Source organism: Giraffa tippelskirchi, chromosome 7 (assembly GCF_054371585.1).
Source record: "Giraffa tippelskirchi isolate mGirTip1 chromosome 7, T2T-mGirTip1v1.2.pri, whole genome shotgun sequence".
NCBI lineage: Eukaryota > Metazoa > Chordata > Mammalia > Artiodactyla > Giraffidae > Giraffa > Giraffa tippelskirchi.
Window position 1 is genome coordinate 101,169,743 of NC_137281.1, and position 19,508 is coordinate 101,189,250.

General features: G+C 36.7%; 1 protein-coding gene across 4 annotated transcripts in view; it reads left to right on the top strand.

Annotated features, from left to right (window-relative positions):
* Positions 1 to 19,508, top strand: part of TMEM62 (transmembrane protein 62) — a 37,012-nt gene that overhangs the window by 16,497 nt on the left and 1,007 nt on the right. For 3 of the 4 annotated variants that reach the window (XR_014059852.1, XM_081511215.1, XM_081511217.1), the window contains 5 exons: positions 3,380 to 3,539; positions 9,040 to 9,153; positions 11,314 to 11,398; positions 14,722 to 14,826; positions 16,583 to 16,701. Coding sequence is in view for 3 of the 4 variants with exons in the window: in XM_081511215.1 (XP_081367341.1) it covers positions 3,380 to 3,539; positions 9,040 to 9,153; positions 11,314 to 11,398; positions 14,722 to 14,826; positions 16,583 to 16,701 (583 nt within the window). In the remaining variant the exon portion in view is untranslated. The remainder of the gene's footprint in view (positions 1 to 3,379; positions 3,540 to 9,039; positions 9,154 to 11,313; positions 11,399 to 14,721; positions 14,827 to 16,582; positions 16,702 to 19,508) is intronic. The other variant, XM_081511216.1, reaches the window with a different exon arrangement.

Sequence of the window (19,508 nt, forward strand, 5' to 3'; positions counted from 1 at the left end):
CTACTTTAACAAATTTATATCATATATCAGAAATATATATTTTAAAATTTTGCTGCGTAGCCTTTCAAAAAAGCAAAAACTATATAAACCTTATGGAATTGAAAATTCATTTGGCATATGAATTTGACAATATATGTCAATGGAATCTTTTTTCTTTTTTTAATTTTTTCTGGCTCTGCTGTGCAGCATGGGGGATCTTGGTTCCCCGACCAGGGACTGAACCTATGTCTCTTGCAGTGAAAGCATGGAGTCTTAACCACTGGACGTCCAGGGACGTCCCAACTTATTTTTTATTGAAGTATAGTTGAATTATAATGTTGTGTAAATTACTCCTGTACAGCAAGGTGATTCATTTATGCATTTATATACATTCTTTTTCATTTTCTTTTCCATTATGGTTTATCACAAGATATTGAATATAGTTTCCTGTGCTATATGGTAGGACCTTGTTGTTTCTCTGTTCTATATATACCAGTCCAACCCTCTCCCACTCCCCTCCCCCTTGGCATTCTATCTCTATGTCCCTGATTCTGTTTCTATTTCATAGATAGGTTCATTTGTGTCATGTTTTAGATTCCACATATAAGTGATATCATAGAGTATTTGTCTTTCTCTTTCTGACTTACTTCACTTACTATGGTAATCTCTGGTTGCATCCATGTTCCTGAAAATGGCATTATTTTGTTCTTTTTTATGGCTGAGTAGTATTAAATAGAATCTTAATGAAACATTACCATTTCTTTTGGAAAGAGACTTATAACCTTTTGCAAACATAAGGGCACTTGTTTTAATATACTTTTTAAAATTTTATTTTGAAAAGTAGCACGACATAACTTTTGGAAAATAGGGTAATGGGATTACATGTGTATTCCTGTCCCATCCCCCATCCCCTAATAGAACTATTATTAACATGAGTTTTCTTAGGCATTCTCTTTCAGGCATGTATTTACATAGTCATAATCATAGGGTACAGTGCATTCTAATTCCTACCTTTTTTTCTGTCAACAGAAAGAATGGATCATAGTTTATATAACTATTTTCTTATCTTCTTGGTGAACTTTTAGATTTTCTTCTAATTTGAGGATGAACATCTGGTGCATATATATTCTTCCTTCATTTGAATAATTGCTTTAGATAGAGTTCTAGAAATGGGATTCTAGCTGAAATAGTTTGAATTCCTTTGTGATGGTTGATAAACGTTTTCTACTTTATTGCAACTAAAATCATTACTCTTTTTAAAATAATTTTGGTAAAATATACGTAAAATTTACCATGTTAACCATTTTTAGTGTACAGTACTTTCATATTGTTGTACAACCATCACCACCATTTGTTTTATCTTCCAAAACTGTATCTCTGTACCCATTCAACACTAACTCCCTATTCTCCCTCCCCCCAGCCCCCAGCAACCATTATTCTACTTTCCATCTCTGTGGACTTGACTACTTTAGGTACCTCATATAGGAGAATCATATATCTGTCCTTTGGTGACTGGCTTCTTTCATTTGGTGTAATGTCTTCACCCATTTTTTTTTTAAAGATTTATTTATTTGTTTTTGGTTGCGCTGGGTCTTCATTGCTCCCGGGGTTTCTCTAGTTGCAGTGAGCTGGGGCTACTTTCTAGTTGGTGATATGCAGGTTTCTCATTACAGTGGCTTCTCTTGTTGCAGAGCACAGGCTCTAGGTGCACAGGCTTCAGTAGTTATGGCTTGCAAGGTCTAGAGCACGGGCTTAGTAGTTGTGTACAGGCTTAGTTGCTCTGAGGCATGAGGAATGTTCCCAAACCAGGAATCGAACCCATGTCCCCTGCATTGGGAGGCAGATTCTTATCCATTGCGCCACCAAGGAATTCTGTCTTCACCAATTTTGAAGCATGTGTCAGAATCTTCTTCCTTTTTAAGGCAGAATATTATTTCATTGCATGTATATACCATATTTTGTTTATCCATTCATCTGTTGAGGTGGCTCAGTTGACAAAGAGTCTGCCAGCAATGCAGGAGACCCAGGTTCGATCCCTGGATCAGGAAGATCCCCTGGAGAAGGAAATGGCAACCCACTCCAGTATTCTTGCCTGAAGAGTCCCAAGGACAGAGGAACCTGGTGGGCTAGAGTCCATGGGGTTGCAAAAGATTTGGACACGAGTGAGCGACTAAACCTACCAGCCTGTTTATCTGTTGATAGACACTTTTGCTTCTACCTTTTCACTATTATGAATAATGCTATGAACATGTGTATAAATATATGTGTTCCAGTCACTGCTTTCAGTTCTTTTGGGTATATATTCAGAACTGGAATTGCTGGATCTTATGGTAATTCTATGTTTAATTTTTTGAGAAACTGCCATACTGTTTTCCATAGTGGCTGTGTCATTTCACATTCTCACCAGCAGTGTACAAGGAACCTGATTAATTTTTAAAACAGGTACTAATTTATGATGTTACGAAGAAATAGGAGTGCAAATTTCACGGACTCTTATCATTATTGGATACTGTACTTTTAAAAAGATTTACTCATTATTCTGGAAAAAAAGGATACCAAGCTGTTTTAATTTATTTCTTTTGATTACTAGGTAAGTGGAACATATATCTCTTGATTACATTTCTTGATAGGAGCTGGATATCAGATTTAGATTTAGAATGGTTTCTAATTTCTCACATTTTCAGGTTTGCTGAGTTATACAACTCCAGAAGCCACTGTTTAAAAAGAAATCAGATCAAATGAATAGTGTCGTATGAACAGTTGCAGAGTGTAACGGTCTATTTTACAGTTGCCCTTCGGTATCTCTGGGAGATTGGTTCCAGGACCCCCTGCGAATACCAGAGTCTTGAGATGCTCAAGTCCCTTATGTAATGTGGTGTAGTATTTGCCTATAACCTATACTTCAAATCTTACCTAGATTACCTATGGGCTTTTCTGGTGGCTCAGTGGTAAAGAATCCACCTGCAATGCTGGAGACGCATGTTCAATCCCTGGGTTGGGAAGATCCCCTGGAGAAGGAAATGGCAACCCACTCCAGTATTCTTGCCTGGGAAATCCCATGGACAGAGGATCTGCCGGGCTATATTCCATGGGGTTGCAAAACAGTTGGATACAACTTAGTGACTGAACAACAACAGATTACTTATAATACCTAATACAATTTAACTTCTGTGTAAATAGTTGCTGGTGCAAGGCAAATGCAAGTTTTGTGAAATTTTTCGTTTTTGAATATTTTCAATCCATGATTGGTTGAAACCACCAGTTCCACATCTCAGGAACCTGAAGATCAACCGATGGAAAGTTTACTGTACTTACATCTTTTCAGGTTATAACAGGGTTATTCTTCTTTATAGAAACAATGGCAAATACCTAAAACCGTGCATTTATGCTTTCATTTTAGAGTCTTGGCCTTTTCCTTATCCTCCATTACTTCAGTTGCAGTTAAGATTGATGGAGTTCATTTAGGGCAAGCTAGTCACTTGTCTGGTCCTATTTTCATACTAAAGTGGAACCCAAGAAACTACAGTAATAAGACATATAACATAGAAGTAATCGTTAAGGTAAGTTAGTAATTTTCAACTTAGTATGTAAATAATTAGTGACCACATTGAACTTTGATTTTTTTTTTTTTTAGTCAGTTGATTAAGATGAAACTAAGTAAAAAAAATTTGAATACACTGGATTTAATATGTTCTGAACATAGACACTCAGGAGCAATTCTGCTGTTAGACTGAAAACTGGGCAGAGAACATGAGTGTGCAACTACCAACTATAGTTCCCTCTTTTCTAATCCCAGGGAATCATTCTTTTGCTTTCTTCCAACTTTGGCCAGAATTTCCCCAATATACCTAAAGATAATAGAATAAGTCAGAAAACATGTATTTATGTGTCCACACCTTTGCTGTCTCCAACTATAGGAAAATTGTGTTTACTATTTTGAAAGCCTAGGATAGAGAATTTTCAAGGTATCAGATTTTTTGTTTGGGGAGTGGGCATTGATAGTGTATGCAGTGACTGCCTGACTATCCCTTTTCTAATTCAGCTTATAAGGCATTTAATTCAGCAGGCCTGCCAGAGTAGAAAGTGATCATCGTTACCAAAATAGAGCAGTCTTATCAACACACTGAAACATGTTAGGTGATAGACTGTGCTAAAAAATTATTTTCTGTAAAAAAAGCTTGTCAATCTCTACCACACTATGGTTTGATGACAGTTTTAAGCTAATCTTTTAATGTTAAGTCTTAGTTTGAAGATTGCCAAGTAATCCTTCAGAAAACACATGTAATCATTCTTACCTTTTTTATATGTGTGTCATAGAGAAGGATTTTGAGCAGGAAGGAGCTATTTACTGAGCTGCTTCTAAGGAGATGCCAGACACTTAGAATTTTTTTTTTTTTTTTTTACTAAATCCATGTAACAGTCTTCCATGATGTACGTTTTATCCCCAGTTCATAGATGAGGAAACAGGAGAAGGCACTTTGCAGTACCACCCATCTGCTTAGAAGGAAGAAACTCATGGGTAGGATGTGGAAGGAGGGGATGCTCTCCTTAATGTCTTTCATATTAGAAGTTGGCTTATTTTAAAACGACTTGAAGATATAAGTACACGTAGAATAAATTGTTCCCTATCTTTACAGTCACAGGGAAGAAGTGAGAGCAACCAAAGGAGACCTGCTCCTTGTAGGAAGGTGGAACTCCCAAATCTTTGGATTGCTTGTTTTATAAGGAAGAAACCATAGTTCACATTCCTCAAAACATTTCTGCCTGGTTAGTTGAATCCTTAGAAAAAATGTGAAATAACATATATTTTTATATGTTTCATATTTCTTACATTTTGAGATGTAATTTATATTTAAAACCCCATATATATAAGAGTATAGTTTGGTGAGTTTTGACTTTCTTACACATCCTTGAAAGCATTACTACAATCAGTACCATCTGTCTCCCTCAAAAGTTTTCTTATGCCTTTTTGCAACTGTTTTCCTTCCACCCCCATCTCAGGCAACCACTGATCTGTTTTCTGTCTATATGAATATAATTTTAAGAAATTAGTCTACTAAATACTAAAATAGGGAACCTAGTCCCCTTATTCATCAATGAGAAAATTCTGTCCTTTTAAATACAGTATACCATAGATAAGTCTGAGAGAAATATTCATGGGAGAAGACACTGATTTATTTTAATTTATCTATGCATGTATTTATTGAATATCTGTACATTTCCAGGCAACCTAGTACCAACTAGACCTTTCTTTTTTTTTTTTTTTTTTCAGAGTCTACAAAAGTTTTATTTTTTTATTTTTTTATTTTTTTTATAAATTTATTTATTTTACTTGGGGGCTAATTACTTTACAATATTGTAATAGTTTTTGCCATACATTGACAAGAATCAGCCATGGGTTTACATGTGTTCCCCTTCCCGAACCCCCCACCCACCTCCCTCCCCCTCCCATCCCTCTGGATCATCCCACTGCCCCGGCCCCGAGCCCTTGTCACATGCATCGAACATGGAATGGTGCTCTGTTTCACATATGACAATACACATGTCTCAATGCCATTCTCCCAGAACGTCCCACCCTCACCTTCTCCCTCAGAGTCCATAAAATTGTTCCATGCATCTGTGTCTCTCATTCTGTCCCGCATATAGGGTTATCGTTACCATCTTTCAGATTCCATATATATGCATTAGTATACTGTATTGTTGTTTTTCTTTCTGGCTTACTTCACTCTGTATAATGGGCTCCAGTTTCATCCATCTCAGTAGAACCGGTTCAAATGTATTTTTTTTAATGGCTGAGTAATATTCCATTGTGTATATGTACCACAGCTTCCTTATCCATTCATCTGCTGATGGACATCTAGGTTGCTTCCATGTCCTGGCTATTGTAAACAGTGCTGCGATGAACATTGGGGTACACGCGTCTCTTTCAATTCTGGTTTCCTCGGTGTATATGCCCAGCAGTGGGATTGCTGGGTCATATGGCAGTTCTATTCCCAGTTTTTTAAGGAATCTCCACACTGTTCTCCATAGTGGCTGTACTAGTTTGCATTCCCACCAACAGTGTAAGAGGGTTCCCTTTTCTCCACACCCTCTCCAGCATTTATTGCTTGTAGACTTTTGGATAGCAGCCATTCTGACTGGTGTGAAATGATACCTCATTGTGGTTTTGATTTGCATTTCTCTAATAATGAGTGATGTTGAGCATCTTTTCATGTGTTTGTTAGCCATCTGTATGTCTTCTTTGGAGAAATGTCTGTTTAGTTCTTTGGCCCATTTTTTGATTGGGTCATTTATTTTTCGGGAATTCAGCTGCAGAAGTTGCTTGTATATTTTTGAGATTAATTGTTTGTCTGTTGCTTCATTTGCTATTATTTTCTCCCATTCTGAAGGCTGTCTTTTCACCTTGTTTATAGTTTCCTTTGTTGTGCAAAAGCTTTTAATTTTAATTAGGTCCCATTTGTTTATTTTTGCTTTTATTTCCAATATTCTGGGAGGTGGGTCATGGAGGATCCTGCTGTGATTTATGTCGGAGAGTGTTTTGCCTATGTTTTCCTCTACCAACTAGACCTTTCAATCAGTTCTCAGTGTGGTTCCTGAAGTAGTAGCATCAACATCACCTGGAAACTCATTAGAAGTCCCATCCCAAACCTATGAATCAGAAACTCTGGAGATGGAAGCTAACGCTATGTTTTGACAATCACTCCAGGTGATTCTGATGTACACTAAAGTTCAAGAACCAGAATTTAAGATTATTGTGCCTGCTTTGCCAATTTAAAGAGTAAACTCTAGAAATCTCTATATCTCAAAGAGAATATCTGCTTTAAAATAAGAACTTAAAAAAAACCCCAAGAATATGTAATTCAGAGTAAGAATATTTGAGAAATAAAAGTTTGATAAACACCAGTGCAAATTCTTTTTGCTACTTTAAAGCTTTTCATGATAGGGAATTTTTAAAATAAATGAAAGAGATAATACTATAATGAATTCCCAACTTTAACGAATCGCCCAACTTTGAAGATAATCAACTCATGACCAGTCTTGTTTCATCTATACCCCATCCACTTCTCGGAGAAGGCAATGACACCCCACTCCAGTATTCTTGCCTGGAAAATCCCAGGGAAGGCGGAGCCTGGTGGGCTGCCGTCTGTGGGGTCACACAGAGTCAGACACGACTGAAGCGACTTAGCAGCAGCAGTAGCAGCATCCACTTCTCCCTGTACCACAATGTTATTTCATCTGTGTAAATATTAATGACAGTATGTATCACTAAAAGATAAGAACTATTTAAAAAAAGTAATGATAATACCATATCATACCTGGAAAATTGACACTTATACCTTAATTTCAAACTATCCAGCTAATGTTCCAGTTTTCCCATTTTGTCATTTATATTGCATTTGGTTGGTCCAAATCAGAATTCAGACAAGGCTCAAATATTGCATTTAGCTGATTTGTCTTTTCAGTTTCTTAATCTATAGGTTCCCTTTCTATCCTCCTTCTTTTTCCCCCCTTGCAATTTGTTTGCTTTGGAAACTGGACCTTTTATCCTGTAGGGTTTCTGTATTCTGGATTTTTGCTGTTTGTATCCATGTGGTATTATGTAGTATGATTCTCCCCGCCCCCCCCACCTAGTTTTTATAACTGGTGGTTAGATTTTAAGGTTTGATCATATTTGAGACTCTGTTTTTTGGCAGTAATACTTCCTTTGGTGTTTTATGTTTTTATCAGAAGCCTATAATATCTGGTTGTCTCTCTTTTAAGAATATTAAAATTGATCACTGTATGTAGATATTGTTGACCCTACACAGTGGTGTGCTGGTAAATGTTTAACCACTAATTTGGGGCAGGTTTGAAGGGAGGAACTTGATTTATGCCAATTTCCATAGTATAGATATTACTCCTGTATCTGGTTTTAAGCTACTGACACATTAGCTGGTCTGCAAAGTTCCTGAACATGTAGCAATTGGCCTTTCTGGGTCAGACAAGCCAGTGCCACCACAATGCTGGCTTATCCTCCATTCATTACGAAGTACCCAACCAGCTTTTCACTGTGGGAATTCTGGCACCTACTGATAGTCTGAGACTAGATAACATTATTTCATTGGAGTTGTAAAATGGTGATATTCAAATTGCCACTCTTAATTATATAAGTATTAATTAGAAGAATCCCATAAAGAAAAAATTTGCCTCACCTATTTGACCCACCCAGATGCAGAGTTCATACAGGGAAGGCAGGATAAAGTCTTCATTCATCCTCCACCTTCCCTTTTCTAAACCTGTTTTCGGAATAATGAGTTCTCTACCATCTGCCAAAGATAACCAAATGAGTCTTTTAGTATCATTATGAATTCATAGTTTAAAAAAACATGGTTGGTATGTTTCACTCCATTGCATTTATTCTTTCTGATGCTCAATTGTCCCATCTTTGGCTAGTAGGAGCCTCTCTAAGTTGGCCACTAAGTCCTCTGATACAATCCTAATAGTCCTTATTAAGTTTTCTTGCTTTCTGGTACAAAGATGTTCTAAGCCCTTGTGCATTTCTTACTCAAGGATTGGAATCAGATATTTCTCTAAACAGCATTGGTTTCCCATACTGGGGAATTTTATTTTGAGACCAAAATCTGGGCACTAGTCCAGCTAGCTCATTACTGTTTTTAGGTCTTTTCAATAAACAAAGGGAAATACAGATTTTTTTTCTTTTTTAAAGACTCCTTTGTGATACACACTGATATTTCCAATTCAAATCTAGAATTACAAAGTTTAAAAGAAGTTTTATTTAAAGTGCTCATATGTTCACCTGAAACTACCACAACAATGTTAACACTGTTAACATTGTTAATCAATTATACCCCAGTACAAAATAAAAAGTTTAAAGTTTAAAAAAAATAAAGTACGAAGATACTCTGAAAAAAAATCAAGTTCTCATAGGAAGACTCAAAAATAAATGAAAAAAGGTGTCACTTATTCTGAGATAATTGATGAAAATTATTGGAAACTTAATCTTGGAACATTGTACATATTTGTACTTGAGGGTTGCTTCCCTATTGTGCTTATTACTAGGATTCTGCTGGAAGAAGTAAGAGTGTTCACCACATATTTTCAGCTCGAGAGGATATTCATCTCAGATTTGATCCTCTGGCATCATTTATTCTCCTTACTGACCATTGTACTGTGGTGAGTAAATTCAACTTAGTATTATATATGTTTTTACTAGATTTGGTAGGTCTAATGTCATAAGTAATATACTCATGTGATGAGAAAGCAGAACCTTATCAAATTAAAAGTTTAGTTGTTTGTCTAGAAGAATACAATGACTTTAAATTGACTTGAATTAAAAGAAGAGGAGACTTGGACATGTAGTACCTGTTCTGGAACCTGGTTCTAAGTAATGACATAAAACAAGGATAACTAAGGGAATTACAGGAACTGTGCTAAATTAGGATATTTCAAAAATAATATTTCTTCCTACATAAATAATACATGCCTAATATAGAAAAATTGGAAAATTTAGAAATAAAGTACAATGAACTCCACATCATTCTTTTATCACACTAACCATTATAACCATTGTATTTCTCATTATAATACTATTTGTTTAAGTTTTTACTATAAAATGGTAATATACTTTTCATTCTCTTTTTCCATTTGATTTTTTCTACTGAGGAATTTGTTTTGATGATTTTCTTATATCAAATTTGTTTTATAAATGATGCTTATTGGCTGCATTATATTGTCATAGATATACCTTAATTTATTTGACCATTTCCCCATTGTTGAGGATTTGTTTCCAATTTTTCCCTCTACTGTAAAAATATTGCTTGTTTCTGCATTTATTAGTTTTTTTTGGAAATTTCTGGAAATGAATTTTTGGATCAAAGAATGGACACATTATTCTACATGCTTCATTTATTATATAATTTATATAATTACACATATTTTAAAATTATTATATTCATTGTTTTTGGTCTGTTCTCCCTCATGACAAGATAAATCCCGTGAGGGCAAGAATGTCTTTTTGATATGCCTAACACAAGTACACCCTCAAATAAGTATTTCTTGAATGAATAAATTTTTTTTTTTTCTACTTTTTAATATACACTGTCAAACTGTCTTTCAGAGAATCTTTGGCAATTTACAGTCTAGTTTCCTTGGATCTCCCTCTCCTGGGTATTAACATAAAATGCACTACAATGTTGAGAAGGAAATTTAAACCCCCTTCATTTCACCTCCCAAAGATAGCTTAATCTCCTCTTATATCCTCACAGACTTAATGTGCATTCCTTATTATTTTATTTTACATTTATTACTTGTGTGATTGAATGTTAAAAAAATATGCCTAATGGGCATTTGCATCTCATTTTTACAAATCATTTGTTTTCCTTTTGGGGATTTTTAATAGTCACCTAGATCAGGCTTTGAAAACTTGGGTGTACTTATGAATCACCTGGAAATGTGAATAAGAGGCTGATTCTGATTAGTAGAGCTGAAATGGGGCCTGAGATTCTGCATTCCTAAGAGGCTCAAGGTGATTCCAGAGATGACCTGGGGCCCGTACTTGGAGAACAAGAACCTAGATTACATGTCTCTTTGCTATGAATTAATCTTCAAGTGAGTGATTTCCTGGTGTAGAAAGCATAAGGAAATGCAGTCTCTGTTCATTCAGCTTGTAGTGTACTGTATACTGGGTTTTTGTTTTTGTTTTTTTTTTCCACTTTTATACTTTTTTAAAAAACTTTTTATTTTATGTTGGAGTATAGTTGATTAATAGTGTTGTGATAGTTTCAGGTGTACAGCAAAGTGATTCATTTATACATTTACATGTATCCTTTTTCAAATTCTTTTTCCATTTAGGTTGTTACATAATATTGAGCAGAGTTCCCTGTGCTATACAGTAGGTCTTTGTTGGTTATCCACTTTAAATATAGCAGTATGCACATGTCCATCCCAAACGACCTAACTATCCCTTCCCCCCTTCTGCCCTCCCCCGTAACCATAAGTTTGTAACACTCTTATAAGACTTTAAATAAAACAGTACAAATTATACTTAACCTAGTACACTGAAAGTGGACTATTTTAATTTGATTTTATGTAACTGTATGAAATTATTTAGTTTCAATGTTGGTCCAGGTATCCAAATCTTAAAAGACAAATGCTGAGGCAACTTATAATTATCTTCTTTGCTGCATCAGATTTTCAATTCTATTTGACTGTATATTTTTCTTATATGGTCATTTCTCTTAATGATGTCATTTCCATTTGTTTTAATGGGGCTGTTTATAAAAACTGAAGATGTATCTATATGTCTGTTTCATGTTAATTTCTCTTTGTCTGCAGGCCCGGGTCATATTTGTGATGATTGTGCTGATCCAGCTCATCGTTCTCATTATTTTTCGGTATCAAGCATATCCAGAGCATAAAGGTTAGTCACCATGGATTCCTTTTATTCTTAGAAGACCTTACTTTCGTGCATCCCATAATCTCCTGACTAAATAAATATCAGTGCAGACTGTCTTTGCCTGAACTCTGTGAGGTGCATCCTTCAAACTATCGTGCTCACTTCAAACCCCCTTTTCCGTACCATTTTCTCCAACCATTCCAGTTCAGAATGAACTTTCATGTCTCTGAATCCCAAGAGTCCTTCCTAGGGATTAATTCTGTACTTAACCAGCCAATCACCTTGTTTACATCACAACTTCAAATGTATATATTTTCTACTGAATGTTTTCCTGATTATATATATTTTTAAAAATTCTGTGAAAAAGTTCAAAAAGCATTATTGCACAAAATGTAAATAAATAAATATCTGAGGGAGGCCTCAGCCTACTGGTGGGACTACCAGTATTTTTGTATAGTTATTTAAAATTCACAACGTATTTTTACTTACATTATCTCACTTAATCTTACAACAATCCTGTGAGGTAGGTATTATTGTTTCCCATTTAAAGAGTAGAAAACTGAGGACTGCATAGTTAATGTAGGTTGTCCCGTGTCTTATAGCTAATAAGAGTCTGACTCGAGGTCAGTTCTTTTCTGTAAAGTTAACAGAACTTAACGAATTGAACTTAACTTATGTTCTCAATCTGACTACACTTTAGAATGCCCTGGGGAACTTTTAAAATTGCAGTGTCTACACAGTACTTTCAGTGCCTACACAGAATGTCTGTGAGTAGGACCTAAGCATCATTATTTTTTAAAGCTCCTCAGATGATTCCAGTGTGTGGTAGGGCTGAGAAGCACTGCTCTGTCCAAAGCAGTATTTCTCAGTCCTGCTGCCTAGAATCCCCCGGGTTGCTGCCTCAACTCCCCTCTTTCCCAGGCCAACTAAATCAGAATCTCTGGAGGGTGAGACTTGGGCATGTGTATTTTCTAAAAGTTCCCCCAGGTTATTCTAATGCACGGCCAAAGTAGAGAATCATTGCTTAAAATTTATAGCATAGCTGCCTCTAAGGCTAAAGAATGATATATTTAAAATAAATAAATAATGATAATGAATGGATACATAGATCAATACTTTGAGAAGTACCAAACTAGAATGAGAGATGAATGAGTAGTAAGTATGCAACACACAAAGTGAGAAAGGTCACGCATTGTCAGGCTTTGTCTGTAATTATCTGTCGGGTTGAACAGTGTTATGAGTATAAAATGAACATGCTGGTCTACTAGGGAAGACCTGCCATTAAACTTATATCAGGCTGTCTTTCACTGGGGCTAGTCCTTTAAATAGTTTCCCCTCAGGTGTTATTCAGCGTGTACTGAGCTTCCCATATGATCAGCCGCAGATGAGTGAAATGGCTGGCTGGGGTTGAGGATTTGTGATGCTCTAGTCTATGGCTGCAGAATAAAGCCCTGTTGCTTTGGCTTTCTGGCACTATATTTTAAGAGGTGTTAATTCGGAGATCTTTTAGGGATCCCTTTCAGTTGGAGTAAGAGGATAACTGCGAGTTAAGAGCTGCATCACATATGGGAAGGGAATATGTGGACAGATACTCATGTTAACTTTAGATATTCATACTTAGGATTAAATTTTGATATTTGCCTTTGAGATATATATATATATATATAGTTTTTAAAAAAATTTATTGGAGTATATTTGATTTATAAGGTTGTGTTTCAGGTATACAGCAAAGTGATTCAGTTATACATATGCATGTATCCATTCTTTCTCAGATTCTTTCCTCATGTAGGTTATCACAGAATATTGAGTAGAGTTCCCTGTGCTATACAGTTGTTGTTGTTCAGTCATTCACTCATGTCCGACTCTTTGTGACCCTATGGATTGTAGCACGCCAGGCTTCCCTCTCCATCACCAACTCCTGGAGCTTGCTCAAACTCATGTCCATTGAGTCAATGAGGCCACCCAACCATCTCATCCTCTGTTGTCCCCTTCTCCTCCTGCCTTCAATCTTTCCCAGTATCAGGGTCTTTTCCAGTGATTCGGCTCTTCACATCAGGTGGCCAGTATTGGGGCTTCATCTTCAGCATTAGTCCTTCCGATGAATATTCAGGACTGATTTCCTTCAGGATTGACTGGTTTGATCTCCTTGCTGTCCAAGGGACTCTCAAGAGTCTTCTCCAGGACCACAGTTTGAAGGTATCAGTTTTTCGGCGCTAAGCGTTTTTTATTGTCCAGCTCTCACATCCGTACATGACTACTGGAAAAACTACAGCTTTGACTACAGACATTGGTTGGCAAAGTAATGTCTCTGTTTTTTAATACGCTGTCTAGGTTGGTCATAGCTTTTCTTCCAAGGAGCAAGCATCTTTTAATTTCATGGCTGCAGTCACCATTCACAGTGATTTTGGAGTCCAAGCAAATAAAATCTTGTCACTGTTTCCATTGTTTCCCCATTTATTTGCCATGAAGTGATGGGATGAGGGGCCATGATCTTAGTTGAGTTTTAACCTAACTTTTTCACTCTCCTCTTTCACCTTCATCAAGAGGCTCTTTAGTTCTTCTTTGCTTTCTGCCATAAGTGTAGTGTCATCTGAGTAGCTGAGATTATTGATGTTTCTCCCTGCAATCTTGATTCTAACTTGTGCTTCTTCCAGCTCAGCATTTTGCCTGATGTACTTTGCATAGAAGTTAGATAAGCAGGGTGACAATAGACAGCCTTGATGTAGTTTTCCCAATTTGGAACCAAAACTGCTATACAGTAGATCCTTGTTGATTATCTGTCTTATACATAGTGTGTTGGAATAGGAAATGGCAACCCAGTCTGGTATTCTTGCCTCGAAAGTTCCACGGATGGAAGAGCCTGGTGGGCTAGAGTCTGTGGGGTCACAAAGAGTCAGACACGGCTGAGCACGCACGCATGCACACATTTAGGTTGCTTCCATGTCTTAGCTATTGTAAATAGTGTTGCAGTGCACCTAGAACACTGGGTGACCTTTGACATACTTTGATATAACTTTTGGAAGTTTGTACGTTCGGATACTAAGTCTCATGGAAAACAAAGACTGGATCATTTTTTGAGCACAGAATATTTGTGTGTGTGTGTGTGCATGTGCGTGTATGTATGTGTCTTGCAACTACACCATTGCTTTGAACTTCCTACCCTCTGTAATTCTAAGTGAAATGGCTTACCAGAATTCCTGCCAACTTCTGATTTAAAGTAATATCATCCATATTACAAATGATTTGCTGAAGATGTAGTAGATAGCCATTGGAAGTCTTCTACAAAATATTTTAAAGAACGTTAACTTTGAATGTGTTTACTGTATTTTTCAAATTTATCTGTTTAGGACCGCTGGGATTTATAAATTTGACGTCATTTTCCCTTCATGTCTTGAGCAAACTAAATATCTCCTACTATTCTGTGTTGTTGCTGACCCTGTATACAGTGCTGGGTAAGTCATTTAGGAAACCTGAGATTGTGGAGAATTCTGCCAAAGAACATTAGCCATTTAGGTTCTTGAGAGCACAATGACTGGCACATGGCTTCTTCATTTCCTTGGGCACGATCTTGGGGAATACAGTCCTTTCCTAACTTAAAGGACATTTAATCAACACCAGGTTAACTTAAGGGTGCTGAGAGGACCATGACAATTAGTATTTGTGTAGAAACTTAATAGAAGATAGAAGTTCAGCTTAAATGTCATCTCCTCAGAGCAACCTTTGATCATGTTAAAGCTTTGTCCTCTATTTCACCACACTTTATTTCTTTCATTACTTTGTCAGAATTTATGATTATCTTCTGTGTATGTCATCTCTCCCCTCATTAGAATATCGATGGATGTCTTATCTATCTTGTTCCTCTCTATGCTCAGCAGTAAGCACAGTGCCTAGTATGTAGTTGAATGACTCTTTACTACCATGTGACTCCTAAAAACTCAGCTGAAAAGAGAGAGAAACCGAGATAAGCAGTGAGTTCAGGCATCTGAGCTCTTCTCATATTAATTATTATACTCAATACTGACAAAATCACTTTAGTCATTTATGGAAACAGAAAGCCCTGTGAGTCTCTTTTTAAAGCTTTTTACGAATGTTCCTTTCTAACAGTCATTTAGGAGTTAATATATCTTTAGTCTTTATTTTACACTTTTAGTCCATCTTTGGACTTTTATTTCCTCATTAGTTACTCCCACCAGGGAACAGAAAGTAGTTAAATAAAAATATGACCCTTTACGATTTTGTATAACAAGCTATGGCAGATTCCCCTTTGGAGTTCGGTTTCCTTGTTAGAAGATGGATTGAGGCTGTTTCAGACACTTGTTTTCCACCAGGACCAAAGCAAGTGATTTGCTTCCTGACTGTAAAGGGAAACATTAGAAGAGGGGAAGTTGTTCCATTTTTAAAGGCTGAAACTTAAACTAAGATGTATCTAATGGAATATATATAATATATATCTGAGAAAATTACCTGTGACTTTTTAAAGTTGAACTCTACTCTTACCAGCAAATGAAAGTATTGCATTTTGAGAAGGGAAATCCGACTGTCCTTTAATCACTCTTGACAATATAGTAGTTCCAGAAGCCTGCACATTGAGAAGGAGCAGTAAATAATAACAGGGAGTAGAGAAAGGTCATTCTGGCATTGCAGATGAAAAATGAAAATAAAGAAGTGAGGTAAGCTATGAACATATTAACCCTGAGTATGTAGTTGATGTACAAAGTAAGGATTGTGGGTCAGAAAGAAAAGGTTAAAATACATTCATTAATATTAATAAGAAAGATAAGAAGTACATTTTAGAATGATTAAAGTGGTTGAAGTCTTATTGCTTAAAGGAGTAAATTTCAATTATCTGGAAAATTAAGTATGGTGTCTATGGAGTACCTCTTTGCTTCTTAAAGGAAAGTTAATGCATTATAGCAATAGAATCTTCTAAAATTTGTGAAGGTACTCCAGTCTGTTTCTGGAATCTATTCCAGATATAGCACTTAGGCAGTTTTATAATCTAGAGAAATAGGGAACAAAAGAGCAAATAATTGGTTAGCTGGGATATTGGGTACAACACAGAGGTTAACAGAAAAGAAAAGCTATGCAAATAAATGCTTATAGATGACTAGTCTCATATTTCTTCATTAGTCCTAAAATGTATCTTGTGATGTGTGTAATCAGAGTCATAGTTACATAAATTCCTCTCCTGTCCATTGCCTCTTTCAGGCCCATGGTTTGTTGGTGAAATCACTAAAGGCAAATTGGGCTGCTGCTTTTCCTTTGGGATCTTTGTTGATGGACATTTCCTACAAGGCAGTGTAACATTTATAGTTGGAATTCTCCAGGTAAGAATTCAGAAATACAATTTAAGAACATCTTGGTCTTGCTGGATTAATTGCATAACAATTATGAATTATATCCAGAATCCAAAATTAAATACCATAGATCATGTGTCCTAACTTACTGGCAGGGCAGTCTTTAGTATTTGGTGTTTTATTTGTTTTTATAGTGCTTTCCAAGCTCTTTCTTCCACCACTCTTGTAAGCATCTAAAATACATTTTTGGCAGGAGGGTTTATAAGAGGTGAGAGAGGTTTTTGTTGTTTGTTTGTTTCACTATGCATTTTCATCTACAAATAGTGAAAGAAGAGATTTATGGTAGAATAAATGATAGACTTCTGGGTAAACCAAAATTGGTTATGATAATGAAGAAGGAAACTATTTCAGAGGGAGGAAAGGAAAAATAGACACACAAGAAAAGTGGATCAGTTACCCAGTGGAAGCTTTCTAGCTATGTCTTAGCAGTTCACTTGTTTATGAAAACACTGATATATTAGGTTTACATTTGGATTGAGATTTCTTTAGAACAAACATAAATAAAAAACCCAGACCTGTAGCAAATTCTGTAAACAGGTTTGAAAACTGCTTACTTAACAATTTATTTATTTATTGTTCTGACCTAATGGGGCTAATGGATCAAAATCTGAGGTGATGATCTGAAGTTTTATAAGAGATCCAAAAACATTGTTCAAAATGAGTTCACAGCCTCATAAGAGGACAGTAAAGCATAATCTGCAGGGTTACAGACAGACAAGTAGGGAAGATCTCTGCCTAGTGAACACTGACCACAAGCCAGAATATTGTTTTCAGCAGCATTTCATATGTGACGAGATCCAGGTCTAGTTCAGTTTTCTATTTTGTAGATGGAGGCTGTCTCGCAGGAGCATCCTTCAGTTCAGTTCAGTCCCTCAGTCATGTCCGATTCTTTGCAACCTCATGGACTGCAGCACGCCAGGCTTCCTTGTCCATCGCCAACTCCTGGAGCTTGCTCAGACTCAATGTATATCAAGTCGGTGATGCCATCCAACCATCTCATCCTCTATTGTCCCTTTCTCCTCCTGCCTTCAATGTTTTCCAGTGAGTCAGTTCTTCGCAATCAGGTGGCCAAAGTGTTGGAGCTTCAGCTTTCACATCAGTTCTTCCAATGAATATTCAGGACTGATCTCTTTTAGGATTGACTGGTTTGATCTCCTTGCTGTCCAAGGGACTCTCAAGAGTCTTTTCCAACACCACAGTTCAAAAGCATCAATTCTTTGCTGCTCAGCTTTCTTTATGGTCCAACTCTAACATACATATACATGACTATTGGAAAAACCATAGCTTTGACAGGAGCATCCTTATTCCAACTAAAATCTGAGCTTTACCAAAAGGTGGGTTTACAGTCATATTTTAATAAATAGTATACAAAGAATGGATTTTATGTATCATCTAGGCCCATAGCTCATAAATCTATTACATCTCTGACCTAGACTTCTTCTCTGCACCTCAGATGCCTGTATATACAACTGGCATTTCTCATCTTCCTTAGATATCTCACAGGAATCTCAATTTAATATACCTCTAACAGGACCTTTCATTTGTATCCCCAAACCTGTTTCTTCCCAGTTCTTTGCAGTTTCAATAAATTATCTAGGATGCATCTTAAGTTCTTCCCCTTCCCTCACACTTTTTATCTAGTTCATCAGCAAGTAGCACTGTGCATGTCTTGAATCCATCACTTTTCTCTGTCACTGTTACCACCACTCTTACCTAATCATATTTCTTTATTAAAAAAAATTATTTGGCTGTGTCAGGTCTTGATTGCAGCATGCAGGATCTTCGTTGCATCATGAGGGATCTTTCCTTGCAGCACTTGGGCTCTCTAGTTGCAGTGCTTGGGCTCTGGAGCACATGCACTCAGTAGTTGCGGTGCATGGGCTTAGTTGCTCCACAGCATATGGGATCTTAGTTCCTCAACCAGGGATCAAACCTACATCCCCTGCATTGCAAGGTGGATTCTTGCAGTGAATCAGGGGGACCAGGGAAGTCCCCAGTAATTATTTCTTGCCTGGGCTACTGCAGTAACCCCCTAACTGGTTTCCCATTGTTGCTCTTGTCTCCCTATTGTCAGCTTAAAACTCTTAAAGCAGATCAGTGACACGATCTGGGTCCTGCTGACTGCCCCAAATTCCACCTACCTTATCATGTTCCAGGCCAACAGGAGGGTAATGGGAGATGGGCCCATCTCTGGGCTTTTCATTTGTTCTTCTGCCTGGAATGCTCTTCCACTGACTCATTTCTCTCCTTCAGACCTCAGAGAGCCCATCTCCTGTTGCCCTGTAACCAGTTATTTTCTTCATTGAATTTATCAGCATCTGTAATTATCTTTCCCCTCCTCTTTTTTGGGGGGGTGAGTTTCCTCTTCTCTGTACTAGAATGTAAGCTATCTAAAGCATCTTTTCTGACTTGTTCATCAGTGTGTCCCTTGCCTAGAGCCTTGCTCAGTGCCTGCCCCATAATGAGTGCTCAATAATTATTTGGTGAATGAAAACTCATATTGTACTTACGGTTGGATTATAAATCTTAAATCTTCTAGTTTGTATTCCAGTATTCATTATGTTACTTCAATTACAAATGCAAAGTAAAGAAAAAATATTGATATCCAAGCTCCCCCCTCACTCTGCCAAAAAAAAAAAAAGAGTACTGTATATACGTATGTGTGTGTGTGTGTTTGTACATAGACATATATATTCATTTCTACCTTAAACATTTGAGGGCTTCAACAGAAATGAAATGACACTTGACTTTAAGATGAACAAAAGGATGCAGGCAAA